Raw genomic sequence first — 19,076 nt, forward strand, 5'->3', positions numbered from 1 at the left:
AGCTGGTAATCTACATCTATGCTGTGGCACACATCTCCACTTTACTAAACAGTACAATGTTATAACAACAGGTATTGAAATGACATTGTAATGTTTTTGTGTGGTTGCTTGTTGTGTTGGAATTGTATTGTATATCCAAATAAAGCCAGCTTCTACCCAATATTTCGTAATCCAATCCCAATACTGATATACAAAACATGGATTTAGCACAATAGCGGCTGCTTGATAATCGATTTGAAAGTTAAAATGTTGGTCAGATCAACACAAGTTTAATGGATAATCAGTTGATTTCAGGAACATCAATATCCATTGCCAAGACACCATCTATTCAATACATGTCTGTTAGTCATCTACCTATTGGAATACACACAAGACTTGAAGATCTGAAAGAAATACACAAGATCATGTTGTCAACTCACTCTGCTCAACATTGGGTAGGATGTCAGCCTTGACAACATCAACTATAGTTTTCATAGTACACCAAGGGTTAGCGATATGCATTCTGAATCCAAACTCATTCATATACTAGTAGCAGTTCCATACCATGCTGTGGGTTGGTAGAATAGGTAGCCAGAGCAGCTCGGTCTTTGAGCGTAGCAATCAGGACATGATTGAATCCTTGAGCACGCTCAGTGGTAAAGGTCTTGCCAAACGAGACATCCAACACACCAGGGATACAGGTCAACCCTTTCAGACTAGAGTCGAGCTTGGTGAGGATTGCTTGAGATGTATGATCACGGAACTTGAAAAGAACTATTTCATGGACAGACAAGGTTGATCAATTGACTGAAAGTACAGTAGATTCTAGAAACTGTACCAAGTGTACTCTCTACTTCTTTTCAAGTCCATTCATGTGATGGTATCATCTATTCAAGTGAGTTTCAAGACACAAAATCACTCACCAATATGCTTGACAACCATTTCAAATTGTTTTAAACCAGTGAATAGTTACAGTCGTGTATTCACACAAAATACAACTAAATAAGGGTGTTCAAATAAACAATTCAAAATCACTGGCCAATATTGTTACTTTGAACTCTAGTTTCTTGGTGATTGCCATGTGTAGTTGTATTGAATTAAAGTGTGAGCGTATCTGAGATTTAGGATAAAAAGAGTTTGAAAACAGTCAAATATCTGGATTGTTAGACATTGATAATGTCAAATGGATGGTTAATGAATAGTTGACCATTTTCCATCTTAGCAACATAATACATTTTACGTGAATACGGATGTAATGATTTAATGACTTTTATTCTAATGGTGGTAAAGGGTTGTTCAACTATTCTTGATGGGTCCAATGATCAATGCATCTTTGCCACAAACAAATCCATCGACGCTAATGGCTTGGATCTTGTAGCAATACAAGACTCCTTTGACAGCAGTCTTGTCGGAATAAATAGTTTTTCCCCATTCGACATTGTCTTTTACTGACCAGGATAGTGTTTCCCAGACTGTTTCTGGTGGTGGAGTTGGTGTGGAACACTTGCATCGTGCAACACTGTATCGAGCAGCCCAAGTTGATCCCTTCCATTTCAATGTCAAAGGCGTCACGCCTCGAATCGCTCCTGGTGTGGGAGGGCAAGGATACGGTTCTTTAGTTGATCGTCCTGCTAATGGCAAGGCAAGGTTGCGAACCATCTTCACAATATTCGTTTCTTCAGGCATGAAACCCTTGGCAGCGGGAAATCCTGGAATGTGATACGACCAATAGTTTAGCTTTTCAAAATGGGTATAAAATCCACTAAAAACACTATGGTATCGCAGACTCCACAGCAATCCACCCGATACCAGTTTGTTGCTGGAAATGGCTGTTGCAACATCTGTAAGCGTGCCTTCATCGGCAAGTCCAAATTCTGTCACAGCAAATGCCTTTTTATACAAACGAGTATGTGCTGGATCATCCTTGAGTCGTTGGATATCTTGTCGACCATAATAGTAATTGTTGGAGAAGACGTCGACATATTTGGATTGAAGAGATTCTATAGGAATACGCTTTTTGAAGTCCAATCCACCCATTGTTCCGTCCATGACTAAAGTATTGGGTGCAAGTCCTTTGATGTAAGTCGCTATGTCAATTGTCCATCTCGATGGTGGTGGAGCACCTTCCCATCCGCCTAGTTCGTTTCCTGTTTGCCATGCGAGGATAGTGCAGTCGTCACCGTATCTGATACCATTGACTGTGTTCTTTCGGTTAAGCATAAATTTGATCAGACCTTTAAAATCATTTCTATGAATAGACAATTATCCAATGATTTAGTATCAAACACAGCAGTTATTCACAATCATACTATTCAACAAAACATACATGAGTTCTGGGTCGGTGAAGAACGCACTGGGACTCTTTTTTCTAAACCCTGTCATGATTCCATAGTCGCCATAGTATAGATTGGGACTATTTTGATTGACAAGCGGGATGACCAATCTCACACCGTATTTTCGACATAGAGCAAGAGCATGATCCATAGCGACAAAAGCCTTTTCATTAAACTTTCCAGGACCTTCCATGTGATAGTGGTCTCCGAATCCCAGGGTATATGTGCGAATAACACGACCACCTAGACCAGCAATACTTCGAACAGCGTCTTCTTGTTCCCAAGGATCAGGAACCACCCATTCCCAAGCATTCTCGCCATACGGAGAGATGATACATCGTCGACCGTTTTCAGTACCAAGTTTATAGCCATCTTTCCAATCAACAGGATTAGGGTCAGGGTTTTTGCACATAGGATACCCACGTTGGAACTGTGGACGATCCTCGCACAACAAAAGAGCAGGAATATTAAAAGACAGCCAACGAAAAGGAGTTGAAGTTCCCTTTTCAACAAGGTCGCCTTGAGCATTCCGCTGTATAAAATCAAAGTGAGCCGATGCAGGCAATGGATTGATATAACTACGTGGGATAGCCAACGCAGAGCTGCCAGCAGTAGGATTTGACATTTCACTATAGAAACAAGATACAAAAGGTCGAGTTTATAAGCTATCGTCCATGAGCCAGTGTAAAATTATGCCACCTGCATTGGTACACACCTTTTTCGATTTGTGATTCTGATCATGTTTGTGATGAGTGAATAGTGTTGAAATTCAATGTTGTTCAATCATTCTGAAACTGTATTCCGTCTTGAGCTTTTTCAAATCATCATGTTACACAAAGTGAAAGCAGTGTGTGTTGGGTTAGATTATCAAGCTTGTGTGCTTGAATCGGAAATATGAGCCTGGCACTGCCACATTATCTTGCGTTGTAGTCATATGCCAGATGAATAGTTTGTTCAATGAGTTCCGCAACCCAGTGATAATTTCAAATAAATCTAGTCTACTCAGCATGTCCTGGTTTTCATCAGTCTAAACATGATGGATTAAAAAGTATCAAGATGAAATATTTGATCAATACAATGTGTGCATTTGATTTTGTGGTAGATGTATAGGATCAACAATGTGTGTATCTAGTCTTGTGAGATCAGCAATGTGTGCTACATGGTTTTATTCTCAGCCCTTTGACTCGTGGTTTGATACACTACAGTCGTGCCATCACCCTGATTGTGATTACAAAGCTTGTGGTGGACCAATTCTAAACACATTTATTATATCTTGAATAATTCATAGAGTATTAAATCAAAAAAGGGTTCTCTGGCTACAAGGTGGAGAGTGTGGCTGGGCTTGGATTCAAACCAAAGACTTGTAAATTCCAAACACACCATGTACACAGTATTACAAGATGTCAACACACCTTGACACTACTACATGGCACAACCAACAAAGCCAGCAACCGAGTTGAATCTCGTACAAAATGATAAAAAAAGCACACATGATATGGGAGTAGAATTGTGTCGAGTATAAAGTTGGAGATGAACATAGAATGAAGTTTTTTCAATAGTATAAAACCAAAGTGATTCTAGAAACATAGGCAAAAAGTAAACAAGTCAATTCTATGTTGGAATAAAATTGCAATGGGGTTGAATTAACGAGAGTCACTTGAATGGGGTTTGCCCATTTCATCTAAATCAGTCAAGAATTTGCTGATGGGTTGCTGACTCCGTTTGGTTTTTTTAGAACCAGTTGGAGATTCAGCAGTGAATTGCGGAGAGGCAGTATTGGCTTGCATGTCACGGAGTTCACGTTCAGTGCGTTCACGTTCAAACAGTTCTCGCTGAACACGATTCCGTTCACGATCGATACGCTCCTGTTCTAAACGCAGACGTTCTTGCTCCCGTTGAAGCCGTTCACGTTCACGTTCTTCACGACGACGCTGGTAATCTAGTTCTTCCAAACGCACTCTTTCTGTTTCTTCTTCACGTTCACGTTGACGACGTTCGATTGCAGAGAGGTCAGTACGAACAAAAGGACCGGCTATATCATCTCTAATGCGTTGATCACGCTGTTGTTTTTCGCGAAGGGTTGTAGCAACAAGAGAGCTGACAGCCAAACGATCAGATGAAGAGATCATTTGAGAAGAAGTACGATGAGAGGAGTTTGTATTGGAACTACGTTGCAAGATACTTGTCGAGGCAGAATCATTTGGAGCAGCAATGACAGTATTTGGAGCGGTAGTGATGATAGTTGATTGATCATCAGTTTCTGCAACACAAACCAGGGGAAAAGCGCCTTGTTTTGAAGTATTTGGATCGAAACCAAGTGCCCAACCATCGTCGAATGCACGAACCATGATGATTTCCAAACCGACTTCTAAACGAAGTTCGTCGGGTAAAGTGGGTTCATAGGGATGAAGGACTCTAGTTTTTCTTGCAGTGGGAGGTAGATTGTTCATTGTAATGGGAGGAGAAGAGTTGGCAGAGGAAGGAGGAGCAGCAGGAGCAGCGGAGAGATTTGAAGCGACGATAGAGTTGTGATTGCTTGTAGCAGATTTAGCGAGACTAGGAGGCGAATAGAGTGCGGTGATTGGACCCTTTGGAGTGGAATTGGCTTCAATTTCTTCAAGTTTATGAGAGCCTCGATATTGATTTGCTTGATAAGCGGCCTTGTCTTCATGATCCACATAAGATTGTGATCGACGCCTGTAAAGATAGACAGCGAGTATGGCACCCACTACTAGAAGTACAACACCACCAATTCCAAGACCAATATAAAGAGCAAGGTTTGATTTAGAAGAAACTCCAGCCGAGACAGTACTCAGTTTAGTTAGATTCGTACAGCAAGTGTCTTTGAAGTTTGTAGTGCATTGAGCAATAGCAGTCGAGTTATTTCTCCAACCTAATAATACAAAAAGTGAGTTTCTAAAGCCACATTCTAACGGCAGCCACCACAACGAGGCGTTATTGAGAAATCAATGCAAGCAGTTGGTTAGGATCGACTTACCACACAAGTCTCGTTCAGCTTGAGCACCTCCTGTGCATGGAGCACCAGCTGCTATGGCATTACTTGAAAACGTACAATAGTTTGAGTATTGAGTTAGCAAGTTAGTTCTTGCTTGTGCAATAGCATTACTTCCTGGTGCACTACAGGCAGTTGTATTCTGAAAGACTTGCTGAACAGTAGTTCCTGCCATGGAGCAGAATTGTGTACATAAAAGTGGTCCTTTGGGTGGACGGTTTGAAGACACTGAACATCCTGCTACAATCGCATCATTGATGGCCATTGAACATTGAATAGATACTTGATATCGCATTACTTCAAGTGCTGGTCGAATGGGTCCTGTCGTGCAGCCATAGTTGTTTACAAATGAATCCGCAACTTGATTGAGATCCGCAATGTTGGACTGCACTGCTGCAGTAAAGGCTGCAACAGATGCAAACTGCGATTGCAACACTGGATAGCCTGTGTAATCCAAACCACAAGGTGTCGAGCTATCAAGTGCAACACATTGTGGGGTCGTTTGTGCTATGACTAGCCTCCCTACTGTGATGAACCATCCCATCACAAAAGTTAAAAAGTTCATTGCTGTAGTCTTTGGTCGATCAATAAAATAATAACTGGATTCAATTCTAGTTCTGATGACTGGTTTGAAGGTTCTTTTCAAGCTGCTCAAGAAGGAATACAAATCGTTTAAAGTTCTAGTCTGAAGTAAAACCCCAAAAAATCACTCCAAATCTATAAACCCGTCTTGTGTGTGTTTCAAATATCTTGCATTGACCCTCTTACACTTCAAAGCATCACATTTGCATTATTATTTAATCGCTTCTCGGATAATCTCATCCAATAAACTCTTTATTCAAGTTTTTACTCCTATTCAATATATTCATCCTATTGCGCCGTGATATGTACTAATCCACGATCACTCCCATTTCGTGCAAGCTCAAATGCCATCATCACATCATCATCTCCATTCATACTGACATAATCTCCCTCTTCATCTCGATATCGCAGTCGAATCTCTCTACCTTCTGGTAATGCTGCATTGTTCAGTCGGATCTTGCGTGTGATCTTGGATACTAGGTCTCGATACGTTGTTCCTCGTGATGGTACCGCTATCAAAATAACATCATCACCATAGTAGGTCTTGATCTTAATGAGGGGTGCAATCGATGAGGTCGATGCTTGGGAGGAACTCCCCGTTGATGTGGTTGGATGTGCTCGTGGTCCTGGAATAGGCGATGTCATACGCTCACGTATAGACGATGTTCCGTTGGGTATCGCTGGTGGAGAGTGCAACGTAGGCGATGTCATGTCATTACGATGATACTGCTGGTGATATGAATAGTTTCCATGTATAGCTTCTTCTTGAGATCGTACACTGGATGGTAACGGTGATACCGCTCTGTTTCCACTCGAGCTTAATGGAACAGGTGGAAGTCCAATGGTGGGTGCGGGTCCAGACGAGGCTGATGTCTGAGATGCTGATGCTTGTCCACGATTCATCATGCCTGCACTGATTGCAGTACTAATACTTATTCCTCCATGTCCATTGGCATGTTGTTCAAAATTGGAATCTAAAGGCATGGTCTTCTGCTCTGGTGACATACTTGCTCGTTGCGACCGATGGGTTGCTTCTTGCATTTGCTGATACCCTTGTGCTTGAAATGTTGGGTAGTAACCAGGCCCTTGTTGAGGTGGGTGGTGTTGCTGTTGATACTGCTGATATTCAGCCATACTGATTTGAGGTTGTGGAGATACAACATTTCTTGGCGGTTGAGGTGGAAGCTGTTGAGCGTAGCTCATATGGCTGACTCCACGAGGCGAGTGTGGACCTTGTAGCTGCGATGGAGGCATACTTCTCAAATCTGTTTGTAAACGAGATACGCCTGGAATACCACCACCAGCATTCTGTCCGGGAAACGCTCCCAGCATTTGAGATCGTTGATATGCTCCAGGTGATCCAGGTGTAGAGATTGGCGGCGATGGAATGTATTCTGTAGGAAGTGCTTGAGTAGTGCTAGCATTGCTACCAGAACCACCATTCGCTGCAAAAGTGCTGATGGGCTCACCTGCCAATCCAGATCGCATCAACACGTCTTCTACAGATGGTACGACGGCTTCCTCTTTTGTATGGTTCCTGTCGTCCATCTTTTTTAAATCCTTTTTCTTGAGCGACGGCATAAAGTATGATCCGCCAAATGCATTCCCACTAGATCCTGTCGTGGGTACACCACCATGAGAGAGCGATGCCAGAGTAACCCGTCGCTCTTGTGCTGTAGCATGTGTAGACATGGGTACTCCATGTTCAGATAGCTGGGGTTGCGTTTGAGAGGGTAACGTAGGAATCGACCCAGTCCATTGTGGACCTGTTCCTGTAGCTGGGTCAGTCGAGCTTCTGCTACGTTGCATGTTTTCTGGATGAAATGGGTATCCAGCCACGCTAGAATCGTTGGTAGAAACACCATTCATTGGTTTGGAAGACATGCCTGAAGTTACACTGAGTGAGCTTTGTCCTCTGGATAGTACGACAGAAGGACGACTAGCCATGGCTGCATTGGGTCCATTAATGCTGGATGTACGCGGAGAGAGCTCGGTAGGTCGACGATCTCCAGGCCGGACAGAAACAGGACTACTTTTTCTCGAAACAAGCTTGAGATCGTTGGCAGAAGCATTGGTATGGTACAGTGAATGGGTGCGTTTGGGTTCATCCACCGACACGTCTGCATCATGCAAATCTGGCGATGGTGCCAGTGACATACTGGCCATTCTTGCTGCTGTCTCGTGTGCCCGTTGGTCAGAAACGGACATGCGACGCTGTCTTTCAAGATACAGCAGTTGGTCTAACCGCCCTTTCCATAGCGTTGCTTGTTCCAAGTTACGGCATTTTAAAGGAAAGGCTTCCATCTCTCCAATATCACGCCAATGAACCACCAATTCAAAGTGTTGTGATGCTGGAACAGAATTGTCATCCACTTTGCCAATCGACGAAAGATGAATGTTGCCCTTGATGGTGTATACAGTCTCCTCGGGTCCATTTCGCTTCTTCTTCTTTTTAGATTCTTTTAAGCAAAGAAACATGCGTTCAAAAAGAAACAGCACATATTCCTTTTCAGAATCATGCGATACAAGGTAAAACTTATCAGTCAACAATAGATTTCCAAAATCTTCAAGACGAAGCCCTTTCCAATCCTCAACTCGGTCAGAAATATCTTGTTTGATGTGTCTGTTTTCTTCAACACGTTTGGTCTCGTTGACCCGTTCGGTCACTCTCATGATTGCTTCTTTTCCTGCCACAAGCTCATTGTAATATGGATATGCCTCGGGTGAGCTTAGTTTGATCAGTTCCTAATAGGGTATATTAGTGTAAAGCCAAAACATGATGCTTTCCAACAAATTAGATTCAAAAACTCACATTAAGTAGTAGTGGATATTTGCAAATACGCTGAACAGGTTTAATGAGGTATCCTTGTAAACCACGAGCAGGGTCAATGCGAGGATTAGTAGAAAGAATAGCAGTTTCTTGCAATGCCAATTTGCATGCATTATCATAGTTTCCACACATGGGTTCATAGACACTGAACCCTTCTTCCTATATCACGATTACAGATCCAATAACGTTTTGATGAGCAACTATTTTCAACATGAGATATAAGCTACATTTACTGAAAAAAACAATACTTGCATTGTTAATAAATAATGCTCCAATCCTTTGATCCATTTGAGGAAGAGATAGTGTAGTTTCCATAGAGATTAAGAATCGCCGCTGAAAATCGACCAAATCAGGTAGATTGGCAAATATTTTGTAAATCATGTCCTTGTTTACAATAGAGTTGTTTGAGAGAAGCTCGTTTTCGTATGTCTGAACAAGACATGCAACCAAAGATTAGATCAGTATAAAGTACCATCAAGCTGATTTTTAAATGACATCTGAATACTTGCCAGCAGTTCTTGAAGTGATGTAATGTAGAGACGCTCTGTTTCCAACAGTTCCATAACCACACGAGCACGATTGTCTGTTGGTTTTTCAGTTTCTTGATTGGTATTAAACGGCAATGGTCGCAGTGGCGGCAACAAGCCACGCCGTTCTATGTCATCCACAACAATTGTGATGGTTTTGATTGCCTATAAGCCAAACGATCAAATCAAAAATGTAGTATTAAATTTGATTAATAAAAATAAAACCAAGAGGCTTAAGCGGCTATCATGATGAAAAACGCACAAGGGAATCAGAATTTCAGGATTTGGTCATACAACATGAAAACCCATCAAGAACATAAACAAGTTGATTGCCATGCAATTCATACATCTAGTGCATCAGCTTGTAGAGAGCTGCAGTGTATCACCAGCAAGCACATGAAAAAAGGCAAAGCCTTTACTTTTAGATGACAAAGTGGCGAATATGAGCATCAAGACTAGCATGTCGATTCATAATCTCTTTTGTTTTTTAGTGATTGGTCGAAGTGTTATAATGGTAGTTGCAACATATGGAATGAACAACAGTACAACTCAATGATTCACAACATGACTGAAATGCAAAGCTGAATCAACATCACCAAAGCAACTGCTTGATGCCATTGTCGTTGTGAATTGCATGCCAACAACAGAAACACATCACATTCATGGCACAACAAAATGGCACACCTTGACCAATGCGTTAGTGTCGTCCTTGTACAGGTCTGATAAAGAGAACAGCTGGTCTTCAGGCACACCCAATTCGTCCTTGACTCCAACCAAGAAATGATATACACATTTTTTCGATACATTGGTATAGGTAGTTGAAGTAACGTCGACTTCAGTAACGGGCAACAGCTTATGAGGACCTAAATGATTGAATAGAACGCATAGAGGAGCGCCTAGTCTAAAGCAGCCAAACAAGACCTGAATGGGATCGACAACAATAGCACCGGATTCTGATGCAAAAGCCTCAATTCCATTGGGAAACAAAAACCTTTCAAAGTCGGGTAATGAGTACAGCTTTTCAATAAGACTGAGAGTTTGCTGATAAAGCGACATGGTGCCATTATCAGATGTTCTGTTTGTCTGAACAGGCCGAGCAATTTCCATGATTTGATAGCAGCAGTGGTTTCTGTAGTATTTTTTGTGGTAGTTGCTGTAGTATTTTCAGTAATGGTTCTAAAAACCTCGACAGTCGTTTCTGATGGTTTCGCTTGAAATTGTTTCAACTGACAAACTCGAATTGTCGAATCAAAACTGTTGTTGCGTTTTACCCAAATATTTGAAATTTGACCAAAATTTAAATTTGGTTTGAGTTGAAATGGCAAATTTAATCAAAATTATCGAGTTTGTATCGAATCACATCCTATAAAAACAATCCTGTTAATAAACTTGGTATTTATAAAACAAATGAGTTTAGGAAAACTACTTTAATCCATCTAGTGTTTTGCAAATGCGAAATGGAATGGATTTTGGATTGCGAAATAATTATTTTTTCGCAATCCTGTTCCTGAGATCACCTTAAACTACCACGCTATCACATAATGTAACTTCCTCTATGGAAGTGTATGAGCTGTCGTCAACGTCAATCGATCGACACGAGGATACAAGCAAAAGGAAAAGGAGGCTCAATGACAGTCATGACCATGCGTCGTCCTCCTTACCCTCAATCTCATGCTCTATTCCTTTAACAACCACACGTTTGTCTAAAGTCTCAAAGGCCAGTTTGGTGTGGCAGTTTTTGACAAGCTTGATGATATAAATGACCTTGACAAGGCGAGAATTCCCTGTAAAGTTTGTCAGCAGCTCGTCAAGACAAATTCAAGAACCAACTTCAATCTTGTTGCCCATTTGGTGACCAAACACTGCGACGCTCTATCAGATGCAATGTATCAGTATTCCAAAGACTCCACAAGTATAAGTTTGAAGGGTACAAAACTACAAAGTAAGATTCAAGACTGCTTTGAAAAAGGTAATCATTGCATACTCGTATGATGCGTCATTATTTCTGCGGTCTGGAATATTAATATTGTATTTTTTGATGTTAATCTATTTTGTACTGACAGGGTTTACCCAAACAGAATTTCAAAACAAGCTACAGCGGTGGATCGTTGGTGACCATCAATCGCTTTTGATTGTTGAGAATCCGTATTTTCAACAAATGATGTTGTACATCAACAAGCATATCATTTTCAAGTCCGCCGATACTGTATCACAAACTGTGAATCGTGATTTCGAAATTGCAAAAGCTGACGTTTATGCTCTTATCAAAGAAAACACATCCAAGATCTCGTTTACGACCGACATATGGACATCGCCAGACAATGTTGCTTACACGGCCGTCACTGCCCATTTTATTGACAAAAATTGGAAACTGAAATGCATTCTTGTCGACTTTCTTGTATTTAATGACAGCCACAGCAGCCAGAACATTGCGGCATTATTCAAGCAGATTGTGGAACCCATATGCGGTGATAGGAAATCGCTCATTTTAGGAATCTGCACTGACAATGCGTCCAACAATGAGGTTTTCGTTTAAGAGCTCATCAATTCTGGTTATTTGGAATCTCCCGAATGTCATCATCGTTGCTTTGCACATGTCCTTGATCTTACCGCCCAAGATGCACATCAAGAGATCAAGACATCAATCGAGACACTGAGGTAAGGGATTAAATTGCTACAATGTTGCCCCGCATCGATGGAACAACTGAAAAAGATAATGGGAGAATCTTAAAGCCAATCCTTGATGTCGCCACGAGATGGAACTCTGCATTCGATATGCTGGTCACATATTTGAAAATGCGAGGTACGTCAAGGATCTAGAGCTGAACTTCAAGAGCACTTTATGTATGCCACCTTGCAGTTAAATTTGCAATAACATGTTGTCTTTAAATTTGTTAATTAGAACCACTCGTTCAAATCTTGGATCAATTGTACATGGAAAAGAAGATCCCTGACGTGCCGTCAGCGGGAGATTGGGACAACTTGACTAAATTAGTGCATTTCTTTCAACCATTTAAACAAGCCACAATGGAATGCAACATCAACAAGCATCAAACGTTGTCATACGTTATACCATGGTACAACGTGTTATTGGACCATTGTGAAAATGCCGTCGATGATTATGGACAATGATTAGACGCTTCGATTTCTGGAACTCCAGCAAGTCGTCGAAGAATTGCCAATGAATCGCTTGCAATTGATACATTGGAAATTTGAAAGGCGCAGCAAATGCATCCCAAATGCATTTCAAATGAGGCTTGACAAGTATTTTAATGTTTCCAGTAACCACTGTGTGATCGCTGTGGTACTTGATCCTCGACACAAACTTGAGTTTTACGACGACGAAAATCAGGATGCCCAAGAAAATGCTTCTCAGAAAGAAAAAATCAAAAGGCAAATCCAAAGCGTCTATGCCGAGTACCACAATCAAAGTGGCTTGATGCAATTAGAGATATTCAAAACGGCATTGGACTTGTCAGATAATCACATGCGTAATTACTTGTATTTAAACTTTGTTACGCTCATTTCATTAGAATTCGGATGCACCTACTCCAGCAAATAGGGGTTTTAAAAATAAAAAGTTGACTCCTACTTTGCAACTCGAAGAATATTTGAATATCCCAGTGGTGGATCCTAGGCAAGACCCATTGGAGTGGTGGAAACGTCGTGAATCGGATTTCCCCTTGCTTGCAAAAATGGCAAGGGATTATCTAGCAATTCCAGCCACATCTGCGTCCTCGGAGCACGCCTTTTCAAAGGCAAGGCATTTAATTACTGATTCGCGGACCAGACTGAGCGATCAGACAATCAGGGCTATTATCTGCTTGGGAAATTGGCAGCGAGGTGGAATTTGGTGATTTGAGTTATTCAATGGTAGAAAACTTACATATGCAGATGGATTGAAAGGAGAAATGTTGGGTTACATATAAATTTATTATAATTGCAGGAGACGGTTTCCAAAGGATGGAGATCTGGAATAGGATACTTGTCTCGTTTTTAAAGAAACGATATACATGCATAGTTTTTGCACGCATTCCGTAGATGTGGTTGTTGTTGATATTGTTTTTACCTCGGACTGTCGAAATATAGTATGATACATGTATTGTTTATCATATTATTAAGCGAATTTTATGTGAATTTCGCAAATTTGCAGTGAAATGTGCGAAATAAATCCAGAGGTCCATTTTGCATTGCAAAAGATATTGGCGAGTCAAATAGCACAAATGTGGAGCTCTTGGTACAACACATGTCAACATACATGTACTGTAGTGTATTGTACACTAGTAGTGATGATTCAACCAACGACATGCGTGGTTTTAATACTATACGTGAAACTGCATGTTCATGGTTATGGGGACATGTCGGTGTTTGATACATGCAGTGTTACAATGATGTGTCAGCAACAATGTGATGGAACTGGATGTGCAATATCAAAACCATGTCCAGAATACGTGATATAACAACAACTTGCAGCCATATTGATTTGAATGGACCACTAAATAACAGTGTTGGTGTGTGATAAACAGTTGCATTACTGACATGTGTCATGATTGTTGTTGAACTAGATTGCGATTGTATCCGTGATTCAGAATACAACAAATGTGTGTACAGAGTTGTATTGACAACATTGACAGTCCAACACAATACATGAATGTGGGTTCAAACTTGGTGATCGAACAATGTATGATTACTAAGAGTGCAAAGTGTAGATTCAACATTATAGTTTGATTGTGTGTTATATGATGGTTGTTGTATATCAAACACGCAATACAGTCAATGTGTAGTAATCATTGTATATTTCAATGCAGAATACAGTCACTGCATGATGAATACTGGAGTGATTCACTCTACATGAATATGGCTGTAATGAGAGTCCAAATGCAATTTGTGCTGGGTACGTAGTTGTCTGACACTTGGTCCGGCCGATAGAAACAGCCACATTTCCGGGTATACTTGTTTGATGACGTGTCAATACAGCTTCATTTATAAAAAGGTATAAAAGGTAACGAAAAAGCGTATATAAAATCGATTTCAGTACTTTCAGAGCTTAAGCAGTCCATCTAATTGCAGTCTCAAAGTGCTAAACTAGAGCTATCATGTTAGATATTGACGATTTACCTGCATCAATTGTTGTTTCAGAGCAACCTCAAAATTCAGTTACAGCTTCCAAAAATGATTCCAGCGAAAAACAGAACACTTTAGGCATGACTACCACTTCAGAGCCTTTAGTAGTCCCTGCTACTGCCGCCAAAAAAAGCATGTCTTTCAATCCTTATACATTTATTACATTAGAGTGGTTGACACCTCTTATGTTTTTGGGTGCAAAACAGCCATTGCTGTCCAAGGTATGTCTGTTTTTAAATAATTATATTGGCACCGCTTTAATGCAATTCACTTACTGTCAAGCATCACGTTGACTTTCCACCTGAATGTTGAGCTGATTATTGATAAAATCGAAAATTGACATTCCTCGACCCTGAGTTTGTGACTCGACTGATTTATTTTTTGGCTTGTTACAAAAACCAATCAGAAATGGCCTGATTAACTCGATACCCCTATGATCTATTTAAAGCTGAAGTATCTAATCAACTCATCATTTCTATTGCAATGTTTGATTTAAATTTATTTGCAGGATTTACTCACGCTCAACAGTCACGACCAAGCGGAGATTGTGTCTCATCATTTAGATGAATTTTGGGTCGAGTATAGAGCTTGGATGGCAGACTCTGAAAAGGCCACAAAAAAACATCCAAGTCTTTTTTGGGGTGTGTTTAGAAAATACATGGCCTCTATTCTCACTGCCATTTTTTGCCAAAGCGTGTCCATTGCGTGCTCACTGAGTGTTCCGACATTCGTCCAGCAGGTCATTTATTTCTTAATCCCACAATACCCGCGCTCCATGTTGATTATTCAAAGCGGTGCTGGATTGGCATTCACGCTATTTGCTTTACAGATTGGTTCCAGTATCTTTCGTGCCACAAGCGACCAAATCATACGTCGTACTGAAATCAACATCCGAACCATTATCATCTGTGCCATCTATGAAAAGACTCTCAAGCTTTCCGGACAATCTAGCATCAAATTTACTCAGGGAAAAATTCTTAATCTTATCAATATTGATGCTGAAAAGATTGCTATGGCTATTCAAGGTTTTGCCGGGGCATACGCCACTCCTATCCAAATTGCTGTCGCCATTTACCTTCTTGGGCAGCTACTTGGCTACTCAGTTTGGGCAGGTGCAGGTACTCTGTTTTTTGCACTTTTAATCCAAGCTGGCATGATTGGCTTTTTTGTCAAGTACCAAAGACTGTTTCTTAGTTTTGGCGATAAGCGACTCAAAGCGCTCCGCGAAATGCTTTATGGTATCAAGATCATCAAGTTCCGTGCTCTCGAGGAGTTTTTCTTTGATCGCATCACAACTATTCGAAATGGGCAGATCAAAGCACTTAAAAACTATTACATTGTACAAGTTTTTTTCGTTGGTATCATCCAAGTTATTCCTGTTTTAATGCCAATTGTCGCTTTCATTGCATTTTCTCTTTCCAATGGATCCATCACTGCACCTATTATTTTCCCTGCTCTGTCGCTCTTTAATATTTTGTTTCAGCCACTGTTGGTCTTTCCTGGCTCGTTGGTATCGGTGGTTCTTGCCAAGGTATCGTGGGATCGTATCCGTGATTTTATACTTGCTGAAGAGGCCGAGCCTCGCGTAGAATCTACTTTTGAAAACACTCCAGACGCACCCAAGGATGCTGCAATTCAATTATCAAACGCTAGTTTTAGATGGGAATTTCAAAAAACAGATGCCAAGCATCTCAAAGACGAAGCAGATGCCAAAGTTGCCAAATTGGCAGAGAAAAAACAGAAAAATACCGAAAAACGTCGTAAATTTCTGGGTAAAAAATCCGACACTGACAAAAAAGCTGACGAGGATATTGTTAAAGATGCTCCATCTACACATCCCGACTATGATCATTCAGCTACCAAGGAAGAAAATGCTCTTTTCCACCTTCGCCACATTACTACTTCAATCAAAAAAGGCTCGCTTGTTGCCATTGTTGGTCCAGTTGGTAGTGGCAAAAGTTCTTTTCTTTCTGGAATTATTGGTGAAATGCGTTGCATCGACGGTTCAATGAATATTTTTGGCACTCTTGCGTACTGTTCTCAACAGGCATGGATTCTTACCGAGACCATTCAGGGCAATATCCTCTTCAACAATTCGCTTGATAAGACTCGAATGGACGCAGTGATTGAAGCATCGTGTTTGACAAATGATTTGCAGCAATTTCCAGCTGGTAAAATGACCCAGATTGGCGAAAAAGGAGTCAACTTGTCTGGTGGTCAGAAAGCACGCGTTTCGTTGGCTCGCGCCATGTACCAAGATTGCGATACTTACTTGCTGGACGATCCAATCTCTGCCTTGGATGCGCATGTTGGTGCCGATGTGTTCAAGCTTTCCATCAAACAAATGCTCAAGGACAAAACTGTTATTCTTGTTACTCACCAACTGCATTTTCTTCCCGAGGTAGACCATGTGATTGTTATGGATAATGGTACAATTGCAGAGCAAGGTAAATTCAAGGATCTTGTGGCCAAGGATGGTGTGCTGGCAAATATGATGAAACATTACAAGCTCGATGACGATGAAGACAAACCCATCGAATCAAAACTCAAGAAAACTGCAGCAGTTGTGGAAGATACCGGTGCAGATAAAAACGGCAACATTATTGTCGAGGAAGACCGCAATCTAGGTGCAGTTGAAGGAAAAACATACTGGAGTTACGTCGTGGCATGTGGTGGATACTCTTACCTAGTGGTAGTGGCCATTACTGCTATTTTGGCTCAGGCATCGCATCTGCTTACAGATCTATGGCTGTCTTGGTGGACTTCCAATATGTATCCAAATTTAACAGCCGATCAGTATCTTCGCATCTATACTGGACTTGGTGGTATTCAAGTGTTCTTTTCTTTAGCTCTAAATGCAGCTGTTCTTGTTGGAGGATATCGTTCTGCCCACTACTATCACTCTGCTGCTCTTAAACGTATCATTGCTGCTCCTATGAGCTTTTTTGACTCGCAGCCAGTTGGTCGTATTTTAAATCGAATGTCCAAGGATGTTGAAAGTATTGATCAAGCTATTTGGATTCTTCTTTTCTTGACTATCATTGCTACAACTGGCTTGATTTCGATTGTTGTTCTTATGGCATATGTTTTGCCATATATGTTATGTAAGTCATTATTGCTTTATGTATGCCGCTTCTAACCCGTATATTATTGTGTATCTAATATTGTTTGAAATACTGTAGTGATCGTGGTTCCTTTAATAGTCTTGTATTTCTATATAATAAAATACTATCAGAATGCTAATCGCGAGCTGAAACGTCTCGAGTCTGTTCAACGATCTCCACTGTATGCTCATATTTCAGAATCCCTTGCTGGTATTGCCACTGTCAAGGCATTCCGTGTTGAAAAGCGATTTGTTCAACGTCAACGCACTCTAATGGATCTAAGCAATACTCCTAGCATGTTAAAGCTTCTTGGCTCCGTATGGGTCAATATGCGAATTGAACTACTTGCCTCGATTGTGGTTCTTACTTTGGTCCTCATTGGCTCCTATTCCGACATTCATTCTTCTCAAATCGGTATTGCTTTGACGTATGCTATTGGCTTGACTGGGCTGATCAACTTGTTGTTGATGGCGTTTTCGCAACTTGATGCTGAGATGAATGCCGTTGAGCGACTGGATGTATATGGAAATGATTTACCACAGGAAGCTCCACGTTCGTATGATACAGATCCAGCATCAGATTCATGGCCCACAAAGGGTGCCATTACTATCAAGAACCTTGAGATTAGATACGAGTCTCGTCCAGACTTTGCTGTCATTAAAAATCTTTCTTTGAATATCCGACCTGGTGAAAAAATCGGAGTTGTAGGTCGTACCGGATCTGGTAAATCTACACTCATGACTACACTCTTTCGTATTATCGAACCTTCGCTTGGTAATATCGAGCTAGATGGCATTGATATCAGCAAACTTGGGCTTAAAACCCTTCGTAGTCGATTGCAAATTATTCCTCAAGAGCCGGTGCTTTTCACTGGCACGATTCGAGCAAATCTGGATGTAGAGTCCAAGTTTGAGGACGCAAGCATATGGGATGTGCTAGAGCGTATAGGCATCAAAGAGTATGTTACTGGTCTTCCCGAGAAACTCGAGGCCCCAGTTTCAGAAAATGGTGAAAATCTGTCAGTTGGTCAACGCCAACTCATTTCACTGGGCCGGGCTATTCTCATGCAACCGATTGTGCTGGTCATGGACGAGGCTACTGCTTCTGTTGATGCTGAGGCTGATAAGCTGATTCAGCAGAGTATCAAGACGCATTTCGCCCATGCTACTGTACTGAGTATTGCTCATCGACTCAATACCATTGTAGATTTTGATCGCGTGTTGGTGCTGCAGGATGGTGAAATGGTCGAGTTTGACTCACCACATATCTTATTGGGTCGATCTGAATCGCTGTTTTCACAGCTTGCAGATGCCACGGGTGCTGCCAATGCCCAACTACTTCGTGAAATTGCATCCAAGAAAGCTGCATCAAGCGCTCAAAAATAAACCAAGTTTCATACTTTCTAAATATTTTTAGCTATAACATTTCAAATCGTATCAGTATGATGGAAATACTTGAAAAAATAACATTTATTCAAACTGTTCATCAATAGAGCATTCATAGTGAGGTGGGTTAGCAAATCTTCCAAAGGCTTGACAACCAACATTTGTTTTTTAAACAGGGTTCCTAAACTTTTGTAAACAA

At 41.0% G+C, this 19,076-nt stretch overlaps 6 protein-coding genes across 6 annotated transcripts; 2 read left to right on the forward strand and 4 right to left on the reverse strand.

Moving 5' to 3' along the window:
• Positions 1 to 280: 280 nt before the first annotated feature.
• On the reverse strand, positions 281 to 921 carry BATDEDRAFT_91736 (uncharacterized protein; the record flags this gene model as incomplete). The annotated part of the gene is made up of 4 exons (XM_006682040.1): positions 281 to 324; positions 420 to 461; positions 544 to 753; positions 903 to 921. The coding sequence occupies 4 exons, from the start codon at positions 919 to 921 to the stop codon at positions 281 to 283; spliced, it is 315 nt and encodes a 104-aa protein (XP_006682103.1).
• A 312-nt stretch (positions 922 to 1,233) lies between these two features.
• BATDEDRAFT_36065 (uncharacterized protein) lies at positions 1,234 to 3,053 on the reverse strand (the record flags this gene model as incomplete). The annotated part of the gene is made up of 3 exons (XM_006681941.1): positions 1,234 to 2,227; positions 2,306 to 2,941; positions 3,028 to 3,053. 3 exons carry the CDS (start codon positions 3,051 to 3,053, stop codon positions 1,276 to 1,278), a joined length of 1,614 nt encoding a protein of 537 aa, XP_006682004.1. The 3' UTR covers positions 1,234 to 1,275.
• Positions 3,054 to 3,553: 500 nt separating this feature from the next.
• BATDEDRAFT_36066 (uncharacterized protein) lies at positions 3,554 to 5,998 on the reverse strand. Its single transcript, XM_006681942.1, has 2 exons — positions 5,311 to 5,998; positions 3,554 to 5,205 (listed from the first exon to the last, which is right to left on the reverse strand). Exons 1-2 carry the CDS (start codon positions 5,888 to 5,890, stop codon positions 3,956 to 3,958), a joined length of 1,830 nt encoding a protein of 609 aa, XP_006682005.1. The 5' UTR covers positions 5,891 to 5,998; the 3' UTR covers positions 3,554 to 3,955.
• A 134-nt stretch (positions 5,999 to 6,132) lies between these two features.
• On the reverse strand, positions 6,133 to 10,476 carry BATDEDRAFT_36067 (uncharacterized protein). Its single transcript, XM_006681943.1, has 4 exons — positions 9,949 to 10,476; positions 9,247 to 9,429; positions 8,912 to 9,166; positions 6,133 to 8,652 (listed from the first exon to the last, which is right to left on the reverse strand). Exons 1-4 carry the CDS (start codon positions 10,369 to 10,371, stop codon positions 6,196 to 6,198), a joined length of 3,318 nt encoding a protein of 1,105 aa, XP_006682006.1. The 5' UTR covers positions 10,372 to 10,476; the 3' UTR covers positions 6,133 to 6,195.
• A 2,444-nt stretch (positions 10,477 to 12,920) lies between these two features.
• On the forward strand, positions 12,921 to 13,121 carry BATDEDRAFT_14071 (uncharacterized protein; the record flags this gene model as incomplete). Its single annotated transcript, XM_006681806.1, has 1 exon — positions 12,921 to 13,121. A coding segment is annotated over one exon (201 nt), but the record flags the coding sequence as incomplete, so codon positions are not given.
• A 2,042-nt stretch (positions 13,122 to 15,163) lies between these two features.
• BATDEDRAFT_20822 (uncharacterized protein) lies at positions 15,164 to 18,896 on the forward strand (the record flags this gene model as incomplete). Its single annotated transcript, XM_006681836.1, has 3 exons — positions 15,164 to 16,040; positions 16,245 to 17,492; positions 17,571 to 18,896. 3 exons carry the CDS (start codon positions 15,164 to 15,166, stop codon positions 18,875 to 18,877), a joined length of 3,432 nt encoding a protein of 1,143 aa, XP_006681899.1. The 3' UTR covers positions 18,878 to 18,896.
• Positions 18,897 to 19,076: the final 180 nt, after the last annotated feature.

The sequence above is a fragment of the Batrachochytrium dendrobatidis genome (genome assembly GCF_000203795.2).
Source record: "Batrachochytrium dendrobatidis JAM81 unplaced genomic scaffold BATDEscaffold_14, whole genome shotgun sequence".
Lineage (NCBI taxonomy): Eukaryota > Fungi > Chytridiomycota > Chytridiomycetes > Rhizophydiales > Batrachochytrium > Batrachochytrium dendrobatidis.

Excerpts from the sequence above, each read along its gene's own strand:
- BATDEDRAFT_36067 (XM_006681943.1), bottom strand. The coding sequence starts at position 10,371 with ATGGAAATTGCTCGGCCTGTTCAGACAAACAGAACATCTGATAATGGC. Across the intron at positions 9,167-9,246 it reads CATCACTTCAAGAACTGCTG|ACATACGAAAACGAGCTTCT; the intron begins GCAAGTATTCAG and ends TGTCTTGTTCAG. Across the intron at positions 8,653-8,911 it reads ATCAAAACGTTATTGGATCT|GAACTGATCAAACTAAGCTC; the intron begins GTAATCGTGATA and ends ATACCCTATTAG.
- BATDEDRAFT_36066 (XM_006681942.1), bottom strand. The coding sequence starts at position 5,890 with ATGAACTTTTTAACTTTTGTGATGGGATGGTTCATCACAGTAGGGAGG. Across the intron at positions 5,206-5,310 it reads AGCTGAACGAGACTTGTGTG|GTTGGAGAAATAACTCGACT; the intron begins GTAAGTCGATCC and ends TTGTATTATTAG.